General features: G+C 43.7%; 4 protein-coding genes and 1 long non-coding RNA gene across 9 annotated transcripts in view; 3 read left to right on the top strand and 2 right to left on the bottom strand.

Annotated features, from left to right (window-relative positions):
- LOC106574720 (palmitoyltransferase ZDHHC14) overlaps window positions 1-1,288 on the top strand; it is a 99,228-nt gene extending 97,940 nt beyond the window's left edge. For 4 of the 5 annotated variants that reach the window (XM_014150770.2, XM_014150931.2, XM_014150856.2 and 1 more), the window contains exon 10: window positions 133-1,288. In XM_014150770.2, the coding sequence (XP_014006245.1) occupies window positions 133-567 (435 nt within the window). In that variant the 3' untranslated portion in view covers window positions 568-1,288. The remainder of the gene's footprint in view (window positions 1-132) is intronic. The other variant, XM_045714980.1, reaches the window with a different exon arrangement.
- A 695-nt stretch (window positions 1,289-1,983) lies between these two features.
- Window positions 1,984-7,107, bottom strand: LOC106574998 (galectin-8). Its single transcript, XM_014151154.2, has 8 exons — window positions 6,905-7,107; window positions 6,423-6,511; window positions 5,589-5,799; window positions 5,263-5,382; window positions 5,130-5,165; window positions 4,931-5,019; window positions 4,423-4,588; window positions 1,984-4,269 (listed from the first exon to the last, which is right to left on the bottom strand). The coding sequence occupies exons 1-8, from the start codon at window positions 6,941-6,943 to the stop codon at window positions 4,120-4,122; spliced, it is 900 nt and encodes a 299-aa protein (XP_014006629.1). The 5' UTR covers window positions 6,944-7,107; the 3' UTR covers window positions 1,984-4,119.
- Window positions 7,108-7,267: 160 nt separating this feature from the next.
- On the top strand, window positions 7,268-10,924 carry LOC106574640 (uncharacterized). Its single transcript, XR_006769172.1, has 4 exons — window positions 7,268-8,466; window positions 8,655-9,203; window positions 9,607-10,235; window positions 10,420-10,924. It is a non-coding gene; the product is annotated as an uncharacterized lncRNA (long non-coding RNA).
- Window positions 10,925-12,496: 1,572 nt separating this feature from the next.
- LOC123723832 (uncharacterized) lies at window positions 12,497-14,532 on the top strand. The gene is made up of 2 exons (XM_045714963.1): window positions 12,497-13,890; window positions 14,061-14,532. Exons 1-2 carry the CDS (start codon window positions 13,006-13,008, stop codon window positions 14,199-14,201), a joined length of 1,026 nt encoding a protein of 341 aa, XP_045570919.1. The 5' UTR covers window positions 12,497-13,005; the 3' UTR covers window positions 14,202-14,532.
- kbtbd11 (kelch repeat and BTB (POZ) domain containing 11) lies at window positions 14,526-22,118 on the bottom strand. The gene is made up of 2 exons (XM_014150566.2): window positions 21,235-22,118; window positions 14,526-19,435 (listed from the first exon to the last, which is right to left on the bottom strand). The coding sequence occupies exon 2, from the start codon at window positions 19,309-19,311 to the stop codon at window positions 17,149-17,151; it is 2,163 nt and encodes a 720-aa protein (XP_014006041.2). The 5' UTR covers window positions 19,312-19,435; window positions 21,235-22,118; the 3' UTR covers window positions 14,526-17,148.
- Window positions 22,119-22,992: the final 874 nt, after the last annotated feature.

Raw genomic sequence — 22,992 nt, 5'->3', positions numbered from 1 at the left:
TTAACCTCATCTCCATTCATTCACTACACTCCTTCTATCCCCACATTTCCCTCCATCTCAAAATGTCTTATTACTCTCCCTACTCTCTCACTCTCTCTCCTTTCCTACCCTTCTCCATTTCTCCTGTCTCAGTGTGTTCAAGACCAGTGCATTCAGAGCACCAAATTCGTTTTGCAGGCTGCCGCCACACCCCTGATGCAGAGTGAGCCGGTCATCCTCACAGACGAGGCTTCTCTACCGGGCAGGACGTCGTTAGGCGGTCCCTGCTCTGGAGCCCTGCCGCTAGGGGGCCAGCCTACACCCCCCACCTCCACCCCCAACCTCAGCTGTGACAATGGCATGCTGCCCCTCCGGAACGACCACAGCGAAGCGCTCCACCACCACCACACGGACGGGGTCCACCACCACTTCCTCACGCCTGAGGAAGCCCCCTCGCCACCGGGCATGCTCCCCTGCGGCAGCCCCCTGGGACACAGCCACACCATTCAGGGCTTCTACAACCCAGCCAGCCAGGACTCTCTACATGAGGACTCTGTCAGAGGCCTAGTCAAACTCAGCTCTGTCTGACAGGGGGTTCACTCAAATATCTGTCCATCCCCTAAAACACTCCCCCCAGGCCCTCCATCCACACATGTGCCAAACAGTGGGTCTTCCCAACCCTGAATGCCTGTAACCAATATCCTCTCCGTCCTCTAAAATCGCAGGACTTCTCTAAAAGACTGTGGTACTATTTGGCTACTGAGAGTAGAACTGAACTAGGACCTTCCCTCCTAAGCCAACGACTTGCCAAACCTCTGCATCATACGGGGGTTGTTGCTGGGGAAGGGCCCAGGGGACTTGTGCTTGTCCTGTGCTCCCTCTACTGAAGCGTAGTCCACTGTTCTGGGAGGGGGACAGACAAAGGAGGGGTGGATGTATGTACAGTATGGCTGTCTGTCAGCTATTTAAAGCAGAAAAAAAGGTGGCGTGAGTTATTCCTAAACATGTTAAAGAAAAGCTGCTTTATTTCTGTCGTGAATCACGGGTCTGCCATTTCTTTTTTTGTACAACGGACTATGGCCTACTTGTTGATCTGATGGACAGTGTCTTTGCCTTTCTATCTGATTCTGGTTTACAGTCAATCACCAAACAAGAGTTGATGTCATCATTTGGTATATCATTTAATTCATACGTGTTTTTTTAAGTTACATGTTAAGATTCTGTATTATTGTGCCATACCAAGGTAATTTCTTTTCCTCAAGTTATATTTCCTGTGGATATATTAATAAAATCACATCTTTTTAAGGAACTAGATTATATCTGTTGAAGCCAAGCCTCAAGGTGACCAGTTGAAAGTCATGTGTTGTGTCACATCCTTCAGTAGGTATTTAATGGTAGCCTTGTGATGAGTGCCTTTGGTAAGTGTAGCTAGATGAGAATAACACAAACGATTCAACATGATGTATTGAGGGTGAGTCCTGTAATGGTCCGTTCATCAGGGGTTTAAGGCCTCGGGACCTCCAGCCACAGAGATACAGTGGAAAACAAGGGCCCTCTGTCACCAGGAGACAGTCAAGAAGAGACTTGTATGGGCTAGGCTTACTTCAGACGGAATTGTATTTCCTCAAGCCACATGGATTCTCTATTTTTTTATGTAGCAAACTCCATAGGAAACCACCATCTTCTCCTTGATCGGCTGGTCGGAAGATAATGCAAAATGACCGTAAGAAGCCTAAACAGATATATTTGACAAACCCTAATTACATTTTCCTACGTAGGGTGCCGTCTTTTGGATGGGAAAGGAGCGATATTTCTCGCTTCTGTCTCTGCCTATAGTAGGGCCTTTTCCTCTGCATGTTTTGATTTTGAAAAATGGGCCAGTCGACCGCTTAACTTATAGCCCCATCTGGCTGGTTGAAGAGGAGTAATGCACCTCTGTAGCGGTGATAAATGTGCATAGATATCACAGGACCTACTGGATGGATTAGAAAATTGAAAAATGACCCCAATCATCATACATTTATTTAAAAGCAGATGAACTATTTAAGACATTACATACAGTAGGTTACAGCAGAAGGAAACAGGCATCACTACACGACATCTCAACAGTATTGATTAAATAATAAGGCTGAAAATGGGTGAAATGCTTGACTGAAAGAACTTGCAATGTTCCCACGTTTGCGGAGGCTGCATATGTCTGCTCAATCGGAAATGACCTTTAAATGTCAAGCGTGCTATAGCGCTGGACTTTTGGCCAAGCAAGAAAAGAGTGGCCATGCAGTCATACATACAACACTGATTAGCACACACTTAAGGCTGGATTCAATCCGTATTGCGGAAGATGCACTTTATAGCTCGATTTGAAATTTAAAGGCAATGTTCTCGCATTCGTTAACTGCATTCACGGTAAATGCTGCATATGTTGGCTCAATTGGAAATTACCTTTTACATTTTAACGCAGATCTTCCGCAATACGGATTGAATCCAGCCCTTGTTTTCATTGAACCATCACCAACCAGTGCAATTGGTTTGTGCTTGGATTGAAGTACACTAGACTAGGGGCTGCATTTAATCCCTATCGCGGAAGAGCAGCGTTAAAATGCGAAGGTAATTTCCAATACAGTCTCTGAATATTGCCTTTACATTTCAATCAAGCTATAACGCTGGTCTTTGGCGATACGGATTGAAGCCAGCCCTAGGTCATATGGTGGGTGAGCTTAGTCAACTAGATTTGGCCATTTCACATGAGTTTGACCTTGTGACCAGTGGCGGTTCTAGACCATTTCAACCAGGGGGCCAAGCTGGGGCCAGTTGTACTGTTAGAGGGGCCAGTTACATTGGACGTTGTTGTCATATCGTTTTCTTCACTGCATTGCAGGCATTAGCAGGCAAAAGACCATGTTCATCATCATTAGTGTTCCGAGTTGCCACTGTCTAATAAAGGATGTAAAAAAAAAGAATGATAGCAAAAATTAGTTATGTAAAAATTATTTCATACTCCACATTTAGGGGGGCCACAAGGGGGTCCAAAATTGTTGTCACAGGGGCACAGCCCCCCCCAGAACCGCCCCTGCTTGTGACGCAACCTGTCAGGCCATATTGCCTTTCTAATGTATGCTCTTAAAACCAGCTATTGGATTATATTTGAAGAACATATCCTACAGAGGGTAAATAAATAGCCAAACATGTTCCCTCAGGTACAGAACATTAAATAGTCAGGATTTTCATATTCCTGAGAAATATTTTCTGAGTATTGTCAAGCAGCACCTGTAACCATCCTATAATTTGTTTCAGCACTGAAGAACCTGAGATGGATGAATGAGAATGATGGATTATTTTAGTGATTAGGGTTAAGTATTTCATTTTAGAATGATGAAAAATAGTGCAGCTCCGAGATATTTTAGTCGAGCCCTTCCAAATCATGGTCCCTGCCAATGTAAATGGGCATTTTATGGCCTTCCAATGAGTTTATACCTGGTGCTAACATGCGACCTTTGTCTTGATTGTGCCCACATTTTTAGACGGGTGTAGTGGATTAAAATACATTGTGGTCATATCTTCCTAGACAAGCAATTGTAAACAGATCTGGAGGGTCAAACCATTTAAATCATCATCATACCAGCCTCTAAATCATTGACAGGTAGCATTAATATTATGCATTATGGCATTAATAATTGTCTTAAAATAAATTAATACATTTGAAAGAATTAAGGGAGGGACTAGGAAATCCAGTCACAATGCGGATGGATAAGATACATATCAATACTATGTATAGACGCAACAAACCTTGATCAGATAGTGATTGGATCATATTGATCAGATCACAAAACCCACAGGCTAGCGCAAGGTGTAAACGAGGCTGTTTCTATAATACTCCTGTTATTACACATATCAGCCTCCCTTGCACCAGATAGTGCATACAAGTATGACTGTCAAATCCTGTGGATCCACGTGAACAGATCCAAGGCTACCTCAGCTGTAAATCTCATGGCTCAGACATTGGAGCCCATAATCAGGCCAGTCCAACACCAGCTGGCTCAAGCCCTGCTCACTGCCCAGGGTGGGGGGGGGTTGTGAACGGGCCTGTCGTCTAGAATAGGGCTGAGCCCATCGGGGCCTAGCTTGCCTCTATGTCATAGGTCACCACAGTTTGATGTCCATCAGCTCCAGGTCTCCCATGATCTCCAGCTGGTTGATGGTGCTCAGGTCCTGCACCCGGTGCCTGTAGTCCAGCAGGTGAGAGCCATTCACCGCCAGCTTGAACTGGTGGGGCTGGCAGAGGATCAGCATCTGGGGCAGAGAGTACTTATAGTGAAAAAGACTAGTAAGAGTTCCAATAATACAAGTAACATGATGTGCAGATGTGAGAACTGCTCATTTAGAAACTGCATCCATCTGAAGAAAAATAAAATACTTATACTGTTATTGTAAGAGGCAGCATACCTCAAAGTACTCCCCAGGCGAGAAGGGGAAGACAGGAAGCTCCCTCTCCTCTGGTCCCCAGGACTCACTCAGGTAGGAGTTCCTGATGAACATGGCCGACTTCATCCGGGGGTTCAGGTGCAGAGCGATGTTCTCACTGCCGTTGTTGCGGAGGTTCACAGTGAAGCTGCCGGACACGAGGTTCATCACAAAAACAATGATGTAGGTTATTCTACATTGCCATGCACAAGAGGTTGGTGTCACCTTAATTGGGAAGGACGGGCTCGTGGTAATGACTGGAGCGAATTGGTGGAATGGTATCAAATACATCAAACATGGTTTCCATGTGTTGGATTGTATTCCATTTGCTTTGTTCCAGCCATTTATGAGCTGTCCTCCCCTCAGCTGCCTCCTGTGATGTCATGGATAGTGGGCAGTCCCTATCCTGCCCTTATACACTCCCTCAAAAGGTAAACTGTCTATTTTCTTGGAACATGGTTTAAATACTCAGTAGTGTTCTATTGCTTACCTGTGTGGGTACATGCTGACCTGTCCCTTGATTGTGATGTGCTGTCCTGGACTCACCCCTTTCAGTAGACTGCCTTTGTAAGGGAGACTCTGGAGATGCATAAGATGTAGGCCATGTCTGTACACTTAACATATTGATGCAATTGGTCATGTTGCCTATATAGATCTATCCTTTATGGAAAATATAACACACAACTCACCAGGTCACCTGATTCACCTGAGATTGAGTATATTGCCTACAGGAGAAAATAATAATGAAGACATTCATTATAGAGCTAGTTGAAAACATCTATTCTATTGACCTATAAAAAGAGTATTGGAGGGGGTACTTACTGAGTTTGGTATGAAGCCAATGGCGCGCACCTTGATTTTCCCAGATATAGAAAATGTGTCAATCCTGTCCAGTGGGATTCTGTGCTTGTATTCTAACAAATGAGAACCATTTACTGCCACCTGCAGGTACAAAGGAGAACAGCATTCACACAGGATCACAAAAATCTATTACACTGTATTTGCTTGGCTTTTGCATGACTATACTAGCTTCTTTTGACTCAACAGTAGTGAATGTGAAAGCAAATGTAGGTTAGTGAGTTTTTCCTGTATGTGGCCTAATTGAAGACTACTTGCGGTAAACAAGTCCCAGACATTGGTCCACTTGCCTTAAAGACATCATCATGGACCAGGATGATCGTCTCGAAGGCTGCTCCCTGTCTGTAGGGAAGCTGCTGAAGGGTCTCCTCCCTGCCCCAACTCCCCTGCACCAGGGAGTTACAAACAACGCACGGGGAGCCCTTAAAACGGGGGTTGAAGTGGAGGGCGATGTCCGCACGAGGTTTAGTGCTGGTGCCACAGGATAGGTCCATCTGGAACCTGCAGTTACCACATTGGTACGTATTAGAGAAGAGTTTCTAAATGTCTTAAAGCCGAGGTGGGGACTTGAGTCAGGGACTCAAGGACTTTGTTGAACTTATATTTTTTGTTAGCTAAACATCATTTTTTAGCTGGGTAAAATTATTATTTTTGAGTGTGTTGAACTGATGCTTTATTTTGTTTGTTACCTAAACATATTATTTCTAGTTAAGCATATTCTTATATGAAGCTAGGGTTGAGGGTTAGGGTTGAACTGGGATGTGGACATTAAGCTAGGGTTAGGTTTGTGGTTGAGGGTTAGGGTTGAACTGGGATGTGGACATTAAGCTAGGGTTAGGTTTGTGGTTGAGGGTTAGGATTAAACTGGGATGTGGACATTAAGCTAGGGTTAGGTTTGTGGTTGAGGGTTAGGATTAAACTGGCATGTGGACATTAAGCTAGGGTTAGGTTTGTGGTTGAGGATAGGTTTGAACTGAGATGAGGACATTAAGCTAGGGTTACGTTTGGTTGAGGGTTAGGATTAAACTGGGATGTGGACATTAAGCTAGGGTTAGGGTTGAACTGAGATGTGGACATTAAGCTAGGGTTAGGGTTAAAAACAACAATTTAACATTATCACATACCTGTCAGCATCATTGTGAACAGTGCCCTGGATAAGGACTATCTCCCCTGGGTGTATGCCCCCAGGTATGGCCCCAGTGAATGGAATCACCTGGATGGAGGGGTCAGATGGGCTTAATAAAGACAAACATAATCAAATCATATTCGCTGTGTGTGTGTGTGTGTGTGTGTGTGTGTGTGTGTGTGTGTGTGTGTGTGGCCAAAAGCATTATTTATCAATATCTTCCATCCCATTGTTGAAACACCAGATCCTATAATATCGTTAAAGATGCCAACAGCTTTTCGGCCCAACAATTATACAATGAAATGACTGCAAAACAACAGACGTTAAAAGGCCATAGCTGCACATAGACCTATTGAAGACAACAACATGCATGCGGTATACTAATATGTTTTTATTCCTGCAACGTTAGTAGAGAAAGGGAGAGAGTCTCGCTGTAAATATGTGAGTATACTAGAGGTAGTCTAGTAAAAAGCCTCTTACCGGATTTAGGACCGTTTGTTTCGCATTTGCCACAGCCATTGGGACCGTTATGCAACAATACCATGCAGTGGTTGTAGCCTAGACCGCTAAATGATGAGTGTAGAATGAATTGGGTCGATGTTTTTATTTTTGTGCTATATTAGGATGGCAGTAGACATCTTCTCTTCCTCTTCTATCCAATAACCTACTACGTCACACACTATGCGTAACCATGTGATCCAGCCTATGTGAGACGACATCTGCCGCTACTGTATTCAAAATACCGTCAGATTAAAGGGACTGGCGAACAAATACATTCCTGAACACATGTCTTTTTTATGTAACCTTTATTTAACTAGGCAAGTCTGTAAATAAGAATTGGTTCTTAACTATCACGGCCTACCGGGACTCCCAATCACGGCCGGATGTGATACAGCTTGGATCATCATCTGTACAGCAATAAGCGTAAAAATAGGTACAATAAAATACAAATCGCTAAAATAAAATTGAAACTAAACAGCTTCTATGTCTGGAAAATCATTTTTTTTAAATGCATTTGCAATTGATTTAAAAAAAAAATGAAATCACTTCCTAACATTATCCGAATTTATTACAACGCAACCTATTAGAATTGTAGTCAATGGATATGAAGTTCAAACAAAAGTTGAGTGGGTAGTGGCCAGTGCAAAGAACATAGAATTAGGAATTCGAATGTAATGTAAAATTATCTCTGTGGCATAGAATTAGAAATGTAGAATGAACGGACCAGTGGCCTTTAGCGGCCAGTTACCTGGGCAACACCTTTATGGCAATTGTGATGTCAGACAGAACTGGGTGAAACTTGAATGTAGCTAAGAACATAAATGTTCCTAGGCATGTAGGCCTATCCACCTTTATTTAGCCCCCTGAGGTCTCTTCGAACCGGGCAAGCTGGACAGCACCCTAGGTCCGTGTATTTTGTGCATCAAGATGCCATTCCCTTCAGGAGGTTTTACTCCAAGGAACGGGGATTGTCTTATCATCGTTCCTCTATAATGTCCTGGTACTGGGACACCACAACTCCTTCGGAGTGTACCTTATCAGATCAGTCTCCTCAATGGGTTTGGGGAGACAAGTTCTAAAACAGGCAAATTACACTAAGTTCACATACCGTTAATAACATAACGTTTGTCATCAGACTGAAACAATTTCACTTTACACTGTAAACACAACTGTTGTAACTACACATTACAACAACTTTTGTATTACAAAAGTGGTTTTGTGATCATATGTATAAATGGTGATACACCTATAATAAACAAGTAGTTACCAAACTGCACAAATGACCTGCTGCTGTACTTACACGCTAGCTACCTAACCTTAAGACCCACTCTCTGCTGGCCTGTAGCATGGGTTGGCTCCATCAGCTACGGCTTCATCATGATCTGTGGGCCCCTGGCTGGGAAGATGACAGATCTCCATTCTAGGATCCCTCATCATCATGATCTCCATAGTGTGCTCGTCCTATGCACCCAATCTAGGAACGCTGTTCTTCACACATGGCTTCCTCAGTGGAGTGGGCTCCAGCTTTGTCTTCACCCCAGGTTGGTACAGGGGAAGGAGGAAATTAGCGAGCAGTTAGTTACACTCTGGATTCACTGACACTTCCATCCATAACTTTTCTGGTTCATATTAAATCTTATTAGAGGGTAAGCTACATTGTTGTATTCTCAAGGCCCGGACAGCTAACACATAATCTCACCTCCATCTCCCACTCCCTCCTGTGGGGCAGGTATGATCATGGTGAGCCAGTACTTCACCAGCAAGCGTTCCCTGGCCACAGGGATAGTGATGTCAGGGGGAGCAGCAGGGGACCTGGTCCAGACCCGGCTCCATCTGTACCTCATCGACACCCTGGGCTGGAGGCAAAGTCTCGAGTGTTCTCAGGCCTCATGATTATCTGTGTTATCACCGGCTTCACCTATCTGCCACTCAACCCCAAAGGTACTGCAGGGCGTTCAAACCCACAACAGTTTTCATTTATAGAGCATACAGTAATGGGACCATTTACCCCATCATGACTGAGCGCACCCTTGTGTACCCTTTCAAACAGAAATGTGATCTATTCAAAAAATACAGTATGTGTTACTGATGGGCTACGAGGGATTTACATTTCAAATGTCTTTGAAAGGTGTCACTAGAAGTGTGGTGGATAATTTGAAGAACTCTCCCTTGAAGGAGTTTATTGTGGACCTTGGCCTGTGGAAAGACAACATCTTTCTAATCTGGGTTGCAGCCAATGGACTGTAAATTTGGATTCTTCATTCCATATGTCCACTTGGTAAGTTACATACTGATGTAAACAACGGAAAGCTCAGTTGCAACGGAACGACGTTATAGTTTGGAAACATTCTGTAATTTGACTCATTCTTTATAGGGAAGAGATGCTATTGAAATGTAACAATCTGATAACAAATACCCTTAGTACTACCTGTACAGGATACATATAGTAAATAGATAGATATGTGTGTGTTTCTGGTTTTACTGGGGACGAGAAGTCCTCACAAGGATAGTAAAACAAGGAAAATTCATGGTCATTTTCAAGATTTAGAGGGGTAGGTTTAAGGTTAGGTTAGAAGTGAGGGTTACGCAATATAGGATTTTTTATGGAAATGAATTATTTGGTGCCCACAAGGATAGTAAAACAAACATGTTTGTGTGCGTGCTTGTGTGTCCTGCTCTAGGTGAAGCATGCTGTTCAGCTGGGCATCCCAGTCCACAGTGCCACTAACATCATGCTGTTCAGCTGGGCATCCCAGTCCACAGTGCCACTAACATTCATGCTGTTCAGCTGGGCATCCCAGTCCACAGTGCCACTAACATCATGCTGTTCAGCTGGGCATCCCAGTCCACAGTGCCACTAACATCATGCTGTTCCTGGGCATCCCAGTCCACAGTGCCACTAACATCATGCTGTTCAGCTGGGCATCCCAGTCCACAGTGCCACTAATATCATGCTGTTCAGCTGGGCATCCCAGTCCACAGTGCCACTAACATCATGCTGTTCAGCTGGGCATCCCAGTCCACAGTGCCACTAACATCATGCTGTTCCTGGGCATCCCAGTCCACAGTGCCACTAACATCATGCTGTTCAGCTGGGCATCCCAGTCCACAGTGCCACTAACATCATGCTGTTCCTGGGCATCCCAGTCCACAGTGCCACTAATATCATGCTGTTCAGCTGGGCATCCCAGTCCACAGTGCCACTAACATCATGCTGTTCCTGGGCTTGACTAGCATGGTCAGCCGGATCATCTTCGGCAGGATCTGTGACTCCGAGAGAATCAACAGGCTGTACTTCAACCAGGTGTTGGTGGGTTGCCCTTACTCCTATACCTCAGTCACTGTGACCGTTAGTAAAGCAATACGACACGAGAGAGTGTGTGTTATGGAGTTTATTGTCACGACTGTAGTGCAGTCAAATGTATAAGGTGAATGCTGCAGACCGTACACAACGTAACACCTGTCTCCTCCTGTGTGTCCTCCTGCTGTGCCAGGTCTGCTGTACATGTTGATCCCACTACTCAAACCCTACAGCTCTCTGGTTGCCTTTGGCTTGTTCCTGGGGATTGCTGATACTGGCAACTACATCCTACTCCCTGTCCTGACGTTTGACCTGATGGGGGCCGAGAAAATGCCCATGGCCTGGGGGTTCATGCTCACGGTGAACGCTGTCAGCTGCTTGGGGCCGCCCTTCGCTGGTAGGTTCACTGCAGCTGATGTTATTGTACCAAACCAAATCAAATGTTATTCGTCACATGCTTAGTAAACAACAGGTGGGGGGACTAACAGTGAAATGCTTACTTACTTACCCTTCCCAACAATGCAGAGAGTAATAATATCTACACAATAGGTAACGATAACTTGGCTATATACCAGTACCTAGTCGATGTGCAGGGGTACGAGTTAATCAGACACCTTAACTTTTTCCACATTTTGTTACATTACAACCTTATTCTGTAATATATTAAATAGTTTTTTTCCCCTCATCAATCTACAAACAATATCTCATAATGACAGTTTTAAAAAAAAGTGCTAATCTATACAAAATAAAAAACTGAAATATCACATTTACATAAGTATTCAGACCCTTTACTCAGTACTTTGTTGAAGCACCTTTGGCAGTGATTACAGCCTTGAGTCTTCTTGGGTATGACGCTACAAGCATGTTACACCTGTATTTGGGGAGTTTCTCTCATTTCTCTCTGCAGATCCTCTCAAGCTCTGTCAGGTTGGATGGGGAGTGTTGCTGAACAGCTATTTCCAGGTCTCTCCAGAGATGTTCAAGTCCGGTCTCTGGCTGGGCCACTCAAGGACATTCAGAGACTTGTCCCGAAGCCAATCCTGCGTTGTCTTGGCTTTGTGCTTAGGGCCGTTGGGTTCACCTGTTGGAAGGTGAACCTTCATCCCAGTCTGAGGTCCTGAGCGCTCTGGAGCAGGCCCTCATCATGGATCTCTCTGTACTTTGCTCCGTTCATCTTTGCCTCGATCCTGACTAGTCTACCTGCCCCTGCCGCTAAAAAATATCCCCACAGCATGATGCTGCCACCACCATGATTCACCGTAGGGATTGTGCCAGGTTTCCTCCAGACATGATGCTTGGCATTCAGGCCAAAGAGTTCAATCCTGGTTTCATCAGACCAGAGAATCTTGTTTCTCATGGTCTGAGAGTCTTTCGGTGCCTTTTGGCAAATTCCAAGCAGGCTGTCATGTGCCTTTTACTGAGGAGTGGCTTCCGTCTGGCCACCCTACCATAAAGGCCTAATTGGTGAAGTGTTGCAGAGATGGTTGTCCTTCTGGAAGGTTCACACATCTCCACAGAGGAACTCTAGAGCTCTGTCAGAGTGACTATCCGATTATTGGTCACCTCCCTGACCAAGATCCCCCCCGATTGCTCAGTTTGGCTGGGTGGCCAGGTCTAGGAAGAGTATTGGTGGTTCCAAACTTCTTACATTTAAGAATGATGGAGGCCACTGTGTCCTTGGAGACCTTTAATGCTGCAGACATTTTTTGGTACCCTTCCCCAGATCTGTGCCTCGGCACAATCCTGTCTAGGAGCTCTACGGACAATTCCTTCAACCTCATGGCTGGGTTTTTGCTCTGATATGCACTGTCAACTGTGGGACCTAATATAGACAGGTGTGTTCCTTTCCAAATCATGTCCAATCAATTGAATTTACCACAGGTGAACTCCAATCAAGTTGTAGAAACATCTCAAGGATGATCAATGGAAACAGGATGCACCTGAGCTCAATTTTGAGTCTCATAGCGAATACTTATGTAATTAAGTTATGTTTTTTATGTTTAATACATTTGCAAACATTTCTAATAACCTTTTTTTGCTTTGTCATTATGGGGTATTGTGTGTAGATTGCTGAAGAAAAACAATTATTTAATCTATTTTAGAATATGGCTGTAACGTAACAAAATGTGGAAAAAGTCAATTGGTCTGAATACTTTCCGAAGGCACTGTATAACTAGGAATAAAGTGACAGATAGTTAACAGTAGCAGCAGCGTTTGTAATGAGTCAAAAAAGTTTGTGCAAAAAGGGTCAATGCAGATAGTCTGGTAGCTATTTGGTTAACTATTTAACTAACTATTCAGCAGTCTTATAGTTTGGGGATAGAAGCTGTTCAGGGTCCTGTTGGTTCCAGACTTGGTGCATTGGTATCGTTTGCCGTGCTGTAGCAGAGAGAACAGTCTATGACTTGGGTGGCTGGAGTGTTTGATCATTTTTAGGGCCACCTTCTGATACCGCCTGGTATAAAGGTCCTGGATGGCAGGGAGCTCGGCCCCAGTGATGCTCCTGACCCGCTCCACTACAGTCCCGTCGATGTGAATGAGGGTGTGCTCGGACCTCATTTCCTGTAGTCCACGATCAGCTCCTTTGTCTTACTGACATTGAGGGAGAGGTTGAAGTCCTGGCACTATACTGCCAGGTCTCTGACCTCCTCCCTATAGGCTGTCTCATCGTCGTTGGCAAACGTAAGGATGGTATTGGAGTCATGTGCGGCCGCGCAGTCCTGGGTGAACAGGTATTCTTAAGTTGGAGGAGTATTAGCCATGTCAGTACAACCAAACTATGACTGAACTGGATCAAAATGTCAAACCCATCTTTTTGGCAGACGTGCAGACAGAGGTTGCATACTGTCTTTGCATGAAAGAAAATCATAAAAGTAGTGTGATGATAAAAGTCACAGTCATACCCTTGTTGTTTGAAGTCTCAGTCATACATTTGTTGTTTGAAGTCACAGTCATACCCTTGTTGTTTGAAGTCTCAGTCATACCCTTGTTGTTTGAAGTCTCAGTCATACCCTTGTTGTTTGAAGTCTCAGTCATACCCTTGTTGTTTGAAGTCTCAGTCATACCCTTGTTGTTTGAAGTCTCAGTCATACCCTTGTTGTTTGAAGTCTCAGTCATACCCTTGTTGTTTGAAGTCACAGTCATACCCTTGTTGTTTGAAGTCTCAGTCATACCCTTGTTGTTTGAAGTCTCAGTCATACCCTTGTTGTTTGAAGTCACAGTCATACCCTTGTTGTTTGAAGTCTCAGTCATACCCTTGTTGTTTGAAGTCTCAGTCATACCCTTGTTGTTTGAAGTCATACCCTTGTTGTTTGAAGTCTCAGTCATACCCTTGTTGTTTGAAGTCACAGTCATACCCTTGTTGTTTGAAGTCTCAGTCATACCCTTGTTGTTTGAAGTCACAGTCATACCCTTGTTGTTTGAAGTCTCAGTCATATATTTGTTGTTGTCCCGGTCAGGTTGGATGAATGACATGACAAGAAGCTACAACCTGGGCTTTGTGGTTGCGGGGGCATTGAACGTGGCCGCCTGTTTTGTTCTGGCCTTCATCCCCCTGGCCAAGCGCTCAACTAGACAGACATGTAAGCGCATCATGAACGTCACCATCGACCGCTCCACACAGGAAATCATGCAGTGGGCCGATATCCTACCTCCTTTCTCTGAGGTAGCACACTGGTACCTGTAGTTCTTCTGTATGAGGGTTAGGAATCTATCTAACAACATATTTTGTTTCATTCTACATTATTGATGGTGCAAGTTTTTCAGGAAAAACTACTAGCCCTAATGATAAAATGTACATTTACTCATAATATTTCAATATCAATTGTCAAATAGGAGGAGCCAACAGTGTCCACGTACGTGAATTACTTCTCTAAGACTATGTTTGGTAGTCCAGAGATTGTTGACAGTAGACCTGAGATGTACAGTGGAGATGATGCCGAGACAGCAGGACCTGCTGAAGTCACCCGGCTTTAGTAGCTTCAACCCCACCAACGTTCTGCCTCAGCACTGTATAGGAGAGAAGAAATGTATATTTTCACTAAGGGGAGCAAATACAATAATGTATTAATACAGAACGCAGTTATGGCTGGTATTATTAGTCAATTCATCTGTTTTCATTCAAGAGAGAAATGACAAGCACAGGACATTGTGACAGACACAGTGTTACTTACAGTCATTGTCCAGTAGTTGGTGCTTCTGTACCAAGAAAATATAATTATTATAATGATAATAATTTGTCAGTGATAAGGACCTCGCCATCCATACTGCAAAACACACTATAGAAAATGACACTGAAACTTTTTTCAAACACTAAATATTTTATTTGCAGCACTTAGTTTTGACTGAAATACATCATCCAACAGTTAGTTTGTTAGCTGTTATTTAATATGCTAATTAGCAGTAAGAAAGCCTTCAACCAACACTGTACTTTCAAGCATTCATCATCCAAAACCAACAGCCCATAAAAGCTTCACTACACACTGACGGCAGCCAGCAAAATACCAGACGAATAAGTCCACATCTACTCAGTCATCACAGTTACAACAGCCTCTCAAGGATACTGTTACCAAATGTAGTAGTAGCATTTTGTTCACCAAATAAATTCCACTGAATCAATCCAACGTATTAACAAAACTCCCAATTGATGTATTATTGCTAAAAGCAAACAAATATGTCAAATTCCTAAGGAAGCGCAAGGAGATGGAGTGCTATTGGACCCATTTCCAATATTGTAAATGTAAAAGGGATTAGGCATATTTTAACAGAACAGATGAACACTGAGCTGAAGTTGATGCAAAATATCCTTCCGACTAAATGGTGTGCGGACGAGATGATTAAATGCATTATAAAGGGACAGACTATATCATCTAATATGGGGAAACGGCTTCATCATCAGAAATGATACTGAAATAGTCAAGTACTTGAGAGACAGTTCAACAGCATCTGAAAGTACATACTGTGTATGACAGTCACAGTCTTTCTGGCTGGCTCAATACTTGTGGGAGATGACAACATAATAGCATTTTCATTATCGGTAGGACTAGGGCAAATTCCCCTGGCCTGCATACGAGAAATGACTCCTCACTTCTCTGAAGAATGTTAAAGAACAGAATAGCTACGTGTGCCTTTAAAAATAATAATAATAATGGGTAGTTCTGTCCTTGAGCTGTTCTTGTCTATTGATGTTCTGTATTATGTCATTCTGTATTGTGTCATGTTTTGTGTGGACCCCAGGAAGAGTAGCTGCTGCTTTTGCAACAGCTAATGGGGATTCTAATAAAATACCAAAGTAGCAGCAAGTGTGGTGCCCTTGTTTTCACAGCAACATTGATACATTGTTGCTAATACTAGTGTTGCGTGTGGATGTTAGAGAGATCATAAGAGTGTTTTTGATCTAGGATATTATCACCCAAATATATTTACTATATATTTATTTAGGGAAATATCTGAAAGGGTTTGATATGTCGTATCAAACCAGCAAATGTGAGGCCTTACGCTTCGATCAAACCTACAGCGTCGCTGTGCAAAATGGTACGCAGCATCATCTGGATATGTGTACAACAAAAGTTCATCATTCACCTTCTGCTACCATTTCCGTCAAGCCGTCTACACATACAGTTTCATGCATACGTTTGATACATCTAATGTATGCACCACACAGAATGCACAGCAACTGCCTCTGTAATGCAATGCTGCAAGGCAAACGCAGAGTTCCATTGGAAATGAATGTACTTCTGGTGTACCAAAATGCAATGATACTGTTGGTGTGATCCAGGTGTAATAATGAGCAGTAAGCAGTGAGCACCATCCCTCATATCTACAGTATGCTGACTCAATCCTGCATTGTGTAAACATCAGTGCACACCTAAGGCCTGTTTCAATCAATCTCAGGAACCTAACCCGATCCCCAGAATCAGAACCACTCTTATGCTGCAATAATTCACCTTGTTTCTAGTGTGTTGAAACTCAACTCAACTGTATGTGCGGGTGGAGTGTTGTCTTTGACACAACCTGGAAGGCTGGTTAATGGTTCTGAATGAATAGTTGGGTAGTAGTTTTGAATAAATAGGTGGGCACTGGTTTTGAACCTAACCCACTGGGCACAGACGTCAATTCAACGTCTATTTCACGTTGGTTCAATGTCATTTCGTTGAAATTACGTAGAAACAACGTTGATTCAACCAGTGTGTGCCCAGTGGTAATGCATTAATACATAATTGCATTGTGCTCTTCAACATTATTCATTGATGATCTATAATAGTAGAATAGAATTATTGTAGAAGATACATGTGGCTTATTGTGCTCCTGCTGGTCAATGGCCTTGTGAAGTAATGTGAAGGGCAGTTCTGGTATCAGGCCTTGGGGCTGTGTGAATGTTGTAGCCCTCCCACTGTTCTTCATAGAGCAGACATCACCACCGTAGCAGGCCTTGTGTTGTTTATGGGTTCGCTTGTGTCATTTGCGTATAGGACCTGTGTGTGCCAGCTGTGTCAGTCACTTAGAACATACTTCAACTGTCCCCTCATTCAGACTATTCCAACTCAGCGGGTTGATTTTTGGCTAAAAGCCACCAGCCAGCAAACAATATTCAAAACAATATCTATTCTAATTATCTGCAATTACAAAAGTACACAATACAAAACTGAACACAGGGAAATGCAGCAACAAACAAAAACGACTATGTGTGTCATTATCTCATTGTGTAGAGTCAGATGCATTTCTGGTTGCACTCATTCAACATGTAAAAGTAGTCCTTGTTAAGGCTTGTCCTGTTAACTCGCCATGCAAAGAAACACATTCCATTACGAGCAGGTACACTGGACAGGGGAAAATAAAGGTGAAAAATGTTCATCTTATTTTAAGGCCCAGTATATTACATTGATGGGCGTCTGTAACATAGCATCAGTGATCCATGGTCACATCACATGAATCTGTCAGTCTTCTCAGGCAGACTGAGGATGAAAGGGAAGAGTATGCCCTTAGCTTCCAGTGGTGGCTTGAATGGTTCCTCTACAAAGTAAGAGCCGTCCTCCTCCACCACAAACTGCAGAGTCTGAGTCTTGTTCACACAATAGATGCAGTTTCCAATGACGGCACACCTGAACGGCATAGGGCTGCCCTGCCGCTGCGACGCGCAGTCATGCCACATTTTCACTATGGTGTCGTACTTGAACACAGTGACCCCCTGGTCACGGTTGACGTCAAACCTGTAGATGAAGCTTTTCAGAGCCACCATGTCGGTTGACTTTTTCCTGCTGTTGTTGTAGGGGCACTCCTGCCACTCGTCCCTCTTGGCGTCGTATTTTAGGAGACGGTAGAACAGAGACCCTCCAGAGACGTACAGCTCTCCATTACAGGTGGTGGCTTCATGGGCCACAGCGAACGCCCCTTTGGGTAAGGGAGCCACTGTGGTCCATCTATCAGTCCGAGGATCGTATTTTTCTACTGTGAACAAACACTCCCCTCCTATGGCGTACAAGTTACCCTCCATAGACACTAGCTTGAGCTGCGACCGCGCCTGGTTGAGCGGCCGAACCTCGCTCCAGCGGTTAGTGATGGGGTTGTAACAGAACACCTTGTCTGAGACCTTGCCCTTATCCCCATATCCCTTTATCCCACCGGCCACAAACAGGTAGTTGTACATGGTGCAGATCCCACAGCCCTTAGTGTTAATGTCCTCCGGCATCAGAGTCAGAGGTCTCCAGTCATTGGCTGCCTCGTTGAAGTAGTAAATCATGTGGTTCTCCTCGAAGGACGCCACGGACAGAGGGCTCTGCGGTCGACTGTTACACCGACTCTGAGGTCGGCTCCCGACACGGTCAAACACATCATTGATCTCAGCGACCATCAGGGACCTCTTCCCCTCCATTCTCTTCTTCAGGACCAGATCCCTCTCTGACCCCGTCAGACGCCCGTACACCGCTGGGTCCTGCAGGATCTGGAGGAAGTTGTCACTCATGAAGCGATAGGCCGTCTCTTTCAGTTCGTTGAGTCGTTGCTTCTTGGCGATAGTTAGAATCTCATAACAGTTCTCTGCTGTGACCTGCTCTGACATGGTGTCCATAGCAGCCTGGACGGCACATGGGATCTGTAAGATCTTAGCTCCTGTGATCACCTCTACCACATTGTCCTTGTGTACATTCATCTGAGAGGTGTAGATATAGTCTATCAGGATGGTCAGGGTCTTGTAGTTCAGCCCTTTCACTTTCAGGATGTCTCTCGACTGACGAGCCTTAAAATAGTCACTCTTCCCTGCCAGAACAGACTTGTGAACACTGATTTTCTGGCCACCGACTTCAATCACTAAATCTGGCTCCTCTTTAGGCGTTGTGTTACTGACCCCACCATGGCCACTACTGCCCCTATGTCCTTGGTTCGACTCAAGCCCTGACTGTCCATACAATGTGTCATATTCTGTGGGAGAGCTGTGGCTGAACAAGCACCCCAGCTCTTGTATGGTTGGCTGGTTGCCCGCGGTGATACAATGAGTGTCAGGCGCGGAGGTCCCCTGCTCCCGGGAGTTAGTGACGTTTGTGATGTGACACTGACTCCTCACTATGCTCTCTCTACAGAGGGACAGAGACCCTTCCGCTTCCTCTCTGGCCTCTCCCTTGAAGCATAGAGAGGGACCCACACTGCAGGGCACTTTTTCCCTCGGTCCATTCATATCCTCACTGATACCGTTTCTGCCATGAGTACAGTTCTGGTCTTTACCAGCATCAAGCTTGGGTATGTGAGACGTATGTGCTTGATGAGAAGGATCATTAATGTGAAACTGATCTGTATTTGAGATGTGTGATCCATCACCCTGTGGACGGTCAAAGTGCTGATGCCCAATCACCGTACCACCATCCAACAAGTACTCCTTTGTAACTGGTGTGCTCTGTCGACAGAGTCCCTGGTCGCCCAGTACGAATCCCAGGTCTGGAACATTAGTGTTCCCCTCCTGCTTCCTTGGGAGGGAACAGACACCCCCGTCCTCATCCGAGGGGGAGGAGAGGAGGTCCGAGCAGATGGGGTGGTGGAAGATGACATCTGCCTCCACCGTGTGCACCCCTCCTCTCTGTCTCTGTCTGTCATTCATCCTGTCTGATCAGAGCTAGTGGCTGTTCAGATCCTCAGTGTTCATAGTGAGGAGAATCCAACGCAGTCTTCTGGAATCACTCCTACAGATCTTGGCAGGTCTTGTCTCTTGAACCTATTTGACACTTTAGGGAAGAAGAGAAATATATATTGAAATATGAAAGTTTAAAATAACTAAAACATGTCAATTGTTGGCAATGATACTTGAAAACTCGGAGGGGCGCCCTTACTCCACAAGAAACAAATGGAGCCTAGTTTGGCATATCTACAGAGATTTATGGAGTAGCTTTTATGTTTTCTCCAAATGCACTAAACTCTATTGTAAAAGACACTAAGAGAACACGTACTTTTTTATTTATACAGATATTATTATAGTCTAATTGCACATTTGCACTTGTGCAGGAAAATATTAATTCTAGGCCTATTATAATGATATTAGACAGTGTGAATTGAGTACCAAGTGAATTATTGTAGATATTAACAGCTAACACACATGACCTACTGGATGATCATTCTAATCGAGTATTTAAATTAATCGCGACCCTCGGGGGAGAATCGCACATACAGCGCATGCTCCGTGGCACCTCCATTCCACCAGCAAGAATAAGCATAGGAATAGGTTGATGTCCCAATACCTTGGCATCGGGTCTATGAACTGACATTTGAAACAACAATTGACACATCAATCCGTTCATTTCAGTTTAAGCTATTATATAAAATACTTGCTTCAAAAAGAAAACTCAATATATGGGGCATTGAACAGTCTGTCTTGGGCAGACTCTGCAACGAGGAAACAGAATCAATAGAACATATTTTCTAATACTGGCCATTGGTGGCTCTCGCTTTTGGGGTCAGGTCCAGGAATGGTTGTTATGTCATAATATCAGGGTTTAGATTGACCTGCAAACTGTATTGTTAGGGAATCTGGAAAAACACTATCAGTCAATGGTAAATATCATTATACTCTTGGGTAAAGTATTTATATTTAGGACAATATGGTAGAAATCTTACAAATAGGGAGGTTCAGGACCCTCGTAAGACATCATAGTAAAATGGAGGGATGTATTCCAAAATGGCGTTAAACTGGTGGGTTAATCTGTGGACATTGGAAGGTTGGAGTTAACATCAGAATGAATAGTGGATTGGCCACTGTGGGTGAAAATCCAGCACTTCTAGAAAGAGAAAATTAGGAATATATGTATAATTATTTAACTACAGGTACTGTGGATGTGAGCGAAATAGATGTAAGTAGCAGTAGAAGTCAATGGAGGCTGCTGAGGGGAGGACGGCTCATAATAATGGCTGGAACGGAGCAAATGGAATGGCATCAAACCATGTGTTTGATGTATTTGATACCATTCCACTCATTTGCTCCAGTCATTACCACGAGCCCGTCCTCTCCAATTAAGGTGCCACTAACCTCCTGTGGTAAAAGTATTGTTGTCTGTTGGTTTACTCCAATTAGGGTAGGGGGGGAAAAGTATAGGTAAAAAAATATATATAAGTATACCAAAGGGAACTCTTATTCTGAAGAATTCCAAAAGTCCGTGACCCGGTAGTACTTAGTTATTCTTGCCTGTTTCACAACAGTTTCAGTGGCAACTGCTGACTGCTAGATAGATTCTTGTTGAATACGATAGGGGAGGATGATAAGGAAATCTGTCCAAGCGCACATTACGCAGTCAAATTGTGTCATAGGTTAATAGAAATTCATTAATACATCCATTCATCACAATGAAATGTTAAGAAATATAAATTGGGAACCTTGTGCGCAATATAGTCTAATTGCAACGCATGCAATTATTCCAGGCTAAATTTACAGTTTGGCTAAATCATCATTAAAGATGGAAATGGTAATGCATCTCGACTAATATAAAACATTGGCCAAAATAGCATGAATATTATTATAGAGTAGCCAACTTACGTCTTTAGATGCAGGCAGCGGTATTCAATGGACTGCTCTCATCAGTCTCACACACAAAGCCCAGTTATGGAAGGTAGCCCCAATCTTGAAAATATGAGAACCTCACAAATGCAATACGGCTGTCTTTTCCCTCGTATATAGAGGATATTTCGTTAAAGTGGACAAATCCCTAATTCCACGTCCATTAGCGACATATCACTTGTTAATTGAGCTCCAGGACAAATAGTCTCCGGGTAAATGGATCATTGTTATTCCTTCACAACTCATAAGAGAAAATCCACTGTAGCTACGTCTTGTCTGAAACCAAACGCAAACCGTTATACAGGACTTAGTTAGTCCTTCAGAGTACCGATCCACAACAAATATGTCGCCAATGTCCTCCTGCAGCTCTACAGTGCGTCTAAACTATGCATAGATAGAGCATCAAAAATCAATCCAGCATGGATCAGGGATCTCCGTTTCTGCTGACCCTACTCTGTTTTGCCTTTTCCAGTAGACTACCGACCGACGGTTATTGATCTAGAGTAGACCACACCCCCTCTCAGTATTAACCGCACAAACACAGACATGGCTATCCGCTTCTGCCGGGTTTGCACACTGCACGAGCTGCAGGCAACCGGAGGTGAAGATGCGACATTCCTTCACACGCCTTGTGCGCGATTTACCATGAGGGAAACTCAGCGATCTGAGCCCCTGCGTGCGTTATAAGCCTGTCATTGTTAAGACCCTACTACAGCCTCTTATACAAACGCCCCGATTTGAATTCCATGCCACTGTATAAAGCCTAGTACTTCAAAAGCAAACCCAATGGGCAACGAGTCAGCTGTTTACTATACAACGGAAACATTTGTGTTTCCCTAGTGGGGTACTGTAACGCTAAAGACCCATGTGTCCAGATGAAAATGTACTAGGCTACTGCCTTCTGCTTTGTATGCTACAACATCCCATAATAGTTCAGTCTGAAAGGAAGAACATTGCTTCAACTTCCCCTGTAAACCATGGGCTATATACATAATAAAACACTGGGTGGTTCGAGCCCTGAATTCTGATTGGCTGACGACAGCCGTGGTATATCAGACCGTGTATACCACGGTATGACAAAACATTTATTTTTACTGCTCTAATTAGTAGGTAACCAGTTTATAAGGCACCTCAGAGGTTTGTGGTGTATGGCCAATATACCACGGCAAAGGGCTGTATCCAGGCACTCCACATTGCGTCTTGCTTAAGAACATCCCTTAGCCGTGGTATATTGGCCATATACCACACCTTTTTGCTTAAGCATCTCTCCCCTCAGGCCAGTCTTTCAAATTATTACAAACCTGACTTTTTAAATAGTTAAAAACCAGCAAAACAACCAATATCATCACAGGGTTAAAAGGGGTATTCATACCCCTAGACTTATTCCACATGTTGTTGTGTTACAACCTGAATTCAAAATGGATTAAAAAAAGATCTCACCCATCTACACACAATACCCCATAATGACAAAATGAAAATATGTTTTTAAAAGATTTTTCAAATGTATTGAAAACTAAATATCTAATTTACATAAGTATTCACACCCATGAGTCAATACATGTTAGAATTACTTTGGCAAATTATTATTTTTAAAATTCTTCAAGCTCTGTCAAGTTGGTTGTTGGTCATTGGTCATTGCTAGACAGCCATTTTCAAATCTTGCCATATTTTCAAGCCAATTTAAGTCAAAACTATAACTAGGCCACTCGTCTTGGTAAGCAACTCCAGTGTACAAAA

This window comes from Salmo salar, chromosome ssa01, assembly GCF_905237065.1.
Source record: "Salmo salar chromosome ssa01, Ssal_v3.1, whole genome shotgun sequence".
NCBI classification, from domain to species: Eukaryota; Metazoa; Chordata; class Actinopteri; order Salmoniformes; family Salmonidae; genus Salmo; species Salmo salar.
Note: the sequence above shows the minus strand (reverse complement) of the source record. Positions and strands in the feature narration are given on the sequence as shown.